This window comes from Merops nubicus, unplaced genomic scaffold, assembly GCF_000691845.1.
Source record: "Merops nubicus isolate BGI_N331 unplaced genomic scaffold, ASM69184v1 scaffold22970, whole genome shotgun sequence".
Classification (NCBI taxonomy): domain Eukaryota; kingdom Metazoa; phylum Chordata; class Aves; order Coraciiformes; family Meropidae; genus Merops; species Merops nubicus.
The window spans coordinates 536-5,980 of NW_008582488.1; the positions used below are offsets into that span (position 1 = coordinate 536).

General features: G+C 49.2%; 1 protein-coding gene across 1 annotated transcript; it reads right to left on the minus strand.

Moving 5' to 3' along the window:
* Window positions 1-262: 262 nt before the first annotated feature.
* CWC25 (CWC25 spliceosome-associated protein homolog (S. cerevisiae)) lies at window positions 263-5,304 on the minus strand (the record flags this gene model as incomplete). The annotated part of the gene is made up of 9 exons (XM_008937903.1): window positions 263-377; window positions 1,598-1,759; window positions 2,286-2,372; window positions 2,902-3,092; window positions 3,320-3,389; window positions 3,628-3,755; window positions 4,230-4,299; window positions 4,697-4,933; window positions 5,132-5,304. Coding segments are annotated over 9 exons (1,233 nt in total), but the record flags the coding sequence as incomplete, so codon positions are not given.
* Between the last annotated feature and the right edge of the window lie 141 nt (window positions 5,305-5,445).

Consider the following 5,445-nt stretch of genomic DNA (forward strand, 5'->3'; position numbering starts at 1 on the left):
ACCAGTCAAGGTGAAGAGAGAAGGAAAAGATCTGGCACCAGGTTAAAAACAGAACACAAAGGCTCACAAGCTCTCCAGCAGAGCTTTGCTTCCAAGGTCGTACTCATCCCAAACGTGTTCAAGTCTGTGGGTGCAGCCCAGAAATCCAGCACCCCTCTGGGAGCTCCTGAAGGGAGCAGTGAGTCTGTGCTGGATGCCTCTCACCTTGGGGAACAAGCGTCCATTTAACTTCTCTACAGGAGCAGAGGAAGAATAAAAAGTCTCATCTCTGCATAAAGTTTTTCTCCAAGGCAGCAGGAGTCCTCTGAAGGGAGTGGATGTTTCGTTTCACCCGATCCTCCAGGGTGGAAGTGGCTGCACTCTCTAGTTTTAAACGACTGCAGAAAAGGGAAGCAAAGAAAGAAATCAGGATCTCTTCCCAAACGTTGTGCTGTTTCTGGCAGGACTCACCACCCCTGACTCAGCCACCTGAACCCAGCACAGAACACAGCAAATGATTCCCTCTTGAAGTCTGAGCTGGAAGAACTCGATCCCTTTCAGTTTGGCTGGTAACAGACTGGGTGCCTTATTTAAGGTCAGTGCTCAGAAATCCATTTTCAGGAGCTCTCCAGTCTCCAAATATAACGAGCTGTTAATTACCAATGCCCCTGCCACGGGGGACTTGGTTGCTTTCTGTGAAGCAAACGAGGGAAAAGCAACGTGTTCCTGAGCCCAGGGCAGCATCCCCTGGGAGCCCCAGTGCCAGAGCTCTGGCTGTGAATGGCTCCACTGGCTCTGGGACAGAGAGGAGCTCCTTTGATTTTACTCCTTCAGATCCCACTGCTGTGCTTTTCAGAGTGACCTCCTCGTGCCCACCCCAGCAGGCCAGGGAACACAGAGCTCCCCGAGTTCAACCAGTTGTTTTGGCACAGGGATATGCCCAAAATCTCTCTCCACAACAGGTTTTGCTTATGGAGAAAATCTGCTGGGGTTTTAAGTCGTCCACACGTGATCCCAGCTCGGGGCAGCTTCAGGAATTGAGTATATTCTCCTCAGATTAATTCACAGGGCCTGAAGAATGCTGTGCTGCAGCAACTCCAAGCTACACAAACTGCTGCAGGATCACTCTCACCCTCCACTGTGCTTCCTAGAAAGCCCTGTGCTGCTCCCAATCCCTTTACCATGTGCACAGGGGACTGCAAGTTACCACATTGTGTTTAGAAACTTCTTGCTGAGCACCAGTTTAAGTCCCACAAGCTCTTGGCATGCAGAGCCCCCGTGGCTTTGCAGGCCTAAAACTGTTACAAAGCTCCTAAAACCAGAGAACTTTTGAATATATATGTGTAAAACACTACCAGGCCTTTCTAGGAGATGGCAAAAAATACCTGAGCACAAGTTCCTCAGGCTGACTTTTGAGGCCATCCTAAAAATAACTCCCTTTTGGGCTAAGAAGGGGATCTGGGGACAGTAGGTGTACAGTAAAACTAGTGACAACACAGCAGATGGTGGTTGTACCATAACCTGAAACATCTCCAACGCTGAGGCCACCATCCACTCCTCACAAGCTGTGGCCTGAATCCCCCCCCGAGTGGAAAAGCAGGTGACAAAAGACACTCACTGGAAGAACTTCCCATCTCGGGAGTCCAGCTTCTCCAGCTCTCTCTCCAGCTCTGCCTCCTTTCGGTGCCTCCTGAGGTTGTTTGCTCTCTCCTCTTCCCTCCACTTGGCATTTTCCATCATCTCCTGGCGCTTACGCTCCAGCTCCTCTGGAGAGATCTTTCTGTGTGTGCAGAAACCACCACTGCTGTGAACCAACAGCACTGCAGGCCCCTCCTGCTCTCCATTCTTTACTGTGATTTACAATCCTCAAAATTAAGGGGGGTTTGACACTTTTTTTCCTTTGGTAGCTATGTGTAACACTTCAGAACGTGTCTGAACTGCTAAAAGGCAGAGCTTTCTCCCCCCTCCCAGCCCTCTTGTTCCTAATTGACTGCTAAGATGATGCTTTGAGGTCACATTTTCCTGACATGGGGAAAGAGAATGCTTCTAATGAGCAGTCTGTGGGACAAAGACTGACTCTGCCTTACAGCCTTGCAGAGTGACACCCCACGAACCCCTTTGGGAAGCCAACCGAGCTGTGAACTAACAACCAGGCTCAGGAGGAGCAAAGGGAGCACTTCAGGACTCTCTGTCTGACTTCTGGACATTCAATCCCATCTATTTTCAGAGCAGAATGGAGTTTGGTGGATGAATAACACTCAGCTGCTTCACAATCCCCCCAGAGCACAGGGCCAGGAGCTGCTCACCTCGTGTAGCCCGGAGCGTGCTGCCGTCGATAGCTCTTTTTAGGGGAGGGGCTTCTGGCTCTGCCTTTCTCCTCCCGACTGCTGTGTCTGTAACCCAGAAACACCCTTGTTAGAGCAGAGGAATTTATGTTCTCACACCTCTCCACTCTCCCCTGGATTATTTGTGTGCATCCTAAAGCCAAGACGTCTCCCTTAACTGCAGGGCTGTGACCTGTTCCCTTGGAAAAATAATGACTCTCAACATACTCTACACTCCCACTGATTTCTACTCAATTTTAATCAGCAAACACATACCTGGCACCTGATTTTATCATCGTTTAGCAAAGATAATTCCACAATTACAATTAGCTTTTGAAGAGAATCAGTGGCCCAAGTAAAGCACAGCTCCAAGCAACACCTAAAGGGGGTACCCAGAAAGAGGGTGTCCCAAAGGAGCAGTGTGACCACAGCCAGCACGTCCCCTCCAGGAGTAACCTGTGTGCTTCTGCACAACAGCACAGCTCCTGCCTTCACACCCAGAACGCTCACGTGGAGGGAGGGGACTGAAAAAAGGAGGATTTGGGTTCTAGAGAACTTCCCCTCCCCACCCCAGCAGCCCTGGGTTTGCCACACTCACTGTTTACTGTGCCTCGAAGGAGACCTTGAGCCCCTGGACCCAGAGTGCTCAGAATTCCTCTTGCTGGAGTGCCTGTGAGGAGAGTGGGACAAACTCCTGGACCTGGAGCGACCCCTGGGCCTGGGGGGGCCCCTCTCTGGGCCAGCAGCTGGGGAGCCCCTGGACCTGCGGCTCTGCTCCCAGTCTCCAACCTGCAATTCAAAAGTGTCTTTGAATTCAGAGCAGACAAAAGCCCTGCCAGAATCTGAACAACTTTGCTTTCAAGGCTTAGATGGCTCCAAATTGCATCTAAGCTTCACTAGATTGTGTCCCACTCATAATCTTCTTCTAGTCACTGCAACTAACAGCCCAAAGTCCCACTCTGCCCTAACTCGGGGTGCTTGTTAACCCAAGAGCTGTCCAAAACACAGGGCCTCACTTGTAAGCCGTATCCTGGGACTTTGGAAGAAGCCAGTTTCCAGGAGGAACTGTTTGTCTTCTTCTGAGACCTACAAAGAAAACAGAAAAGTGCTTTTAAAGCAGACAAAATAATATTTTACTCCTGAATTTCAACCTTAAAGACATCATGAAAACAACATAACGATGCAAAACCAACCAAGTAACACATAGAAACACTGAGGCCAATTAAGGGCATGAATGAGAAAGAGAAAACTCTGAGAGGTTTACAAAAAGAGATGAAAACCATACAAATTAACCAGGGAACATGGTAAAAACCCCAAAACATACTTAGTTCTGCTTCGTTCCTCCTCACTGCTGTCACTCCCACTGCTGGAACTGCGGCGACGATGCTTCTTGTGCTTCTTCTTCTTCTCTTTCTTCTTCTTCTTCTCTTTTTTATCTAAACTGTTCTGCAGCTATAAAGCAAGGCACCACTTTGTTAGCAACAGCTGCTGCGTCTACACGTGGGCAGCACGAAGCACAGGAACAGAGCTCTCTGTGGAAAAGCTCCTGGGAGAGACCCTGAGATATTTAACAAGGTCTTCTCTCAAAACTGAAGAGTTTAAAGGAGTCTTCCCTCATGCCAGTTTGGTGAAGATGCACCTCAAACCCCAGGGCTGCAATCATTCAGTAATATTAAATCACTCAGTAGTATTAAATCAGCAATTAATCACTAGCTCAATAATATAAATCACACCAGGTAAGCAAGGAGAATAAAATTACAGTGAACTTAATTAAGAGACTGATACAGAACCTTCTACAGCTACATCAGGATTATACAAAGCTGAATTTATTCTGTTTTTCTGTAAATGGTCAGGAAATGGAAGTCAGCTCCTGATCCTGAACAATGCTAATTTTGAGTCTGTAAAGGAGTCCTGAGAGACACCTACCAATGCTTTGATTTTCTTCATTTTAACAGGATTATTCAAAACTTCTCTCTTCTTTTCCTCCTCCCTCTTTCTAAAGCAGGAAATAGAAAGACAAACAGTATTTTCAAACCACTGGAAATATCCTGTTTTCATGAAAGACACCCAGCTCTAAAAACAGGATAAAAGCAGGAAAACAAGAAATTTTTGTACATTCAGCAAAATAGATTCGACTAAGGAGGAGTTTTTTGACTTTAAATTGCTGTGTCTAGAACACAACCAAAATCCTTCTAGTCATGGAAGGGGCTGGTGACCTCTATGCAGCCAGGACTGTCACCTACAGCCCATCAACAGCTCACAGGCAGGCTGGCATAGAGCTCAGAGGGACAGACACAGTAGCAGTCTTCAAAAAAATAACTAAGACAGCCCCTGGTGAGCTGCTAATACTGATGTTTTGCCTCACATGCTGTTTTCAGCTCCACATTTAGTACCTGATCATGAAAAGCGGATCCTCCCGGATTTTGTTTGCCATATCCAGGACAGAATTGGCACCTGTCTTGGCAAAAATGGAGCCTGGGAGAAGTCCTGTCTCACTGGAACAGCCAGCATCCTTGTCTTCTGTCTTCTCAAAGACGTATTTGTCCACAGGGCGACCCATGAGATACTCCTCTCTGTTCACCATGCCTCCAGGACCCTGGTACATCCACTCCAACTTCTCTTCTCTTTTCCTGGGGTGAACAAGAGCGTTTTATTTTCCTCCTCAACTAAAGTCCCACTTGAATGCAGCAGCTTATGAAGGTGACTGGAAACATTTTATGATCAGACATTAAACCCAGGGTGCTCCCAGAGGTGCCAGCAGCACCCGTGCCACCCCAGCAGCCAGAGCTTGCCCACAGAGGGGTGAAGAGGGCGGGTCACCCCCTCACCTGACGGTGCCCATGTCCTCAGCGTATCGCTGCATCTCCTCCCGCGCCCGCTCCTCCTGCAGCTCTCGCTGCAGCTCCTCGATCTTCTTCCTCTCGGCCTCATGCTTCTGCTCGGCCTTCCACACCTTCTCCACATTGCGCAGGGTCTGCGGGTGCCAGCTCTTCTTCAGGTTCTGCGGGAGGGAGGAGACGGGGCCGGGGACGTGAACAAAGCGCCGCTAAACGTCCCCCTCGGGGCCTTCCCCTCGCCGGTGGCCACCGGGAAGGGCCCCGCTCGGCGCCGCGCTCGCCCGCAGCGCTTCTAACCCGCGCTG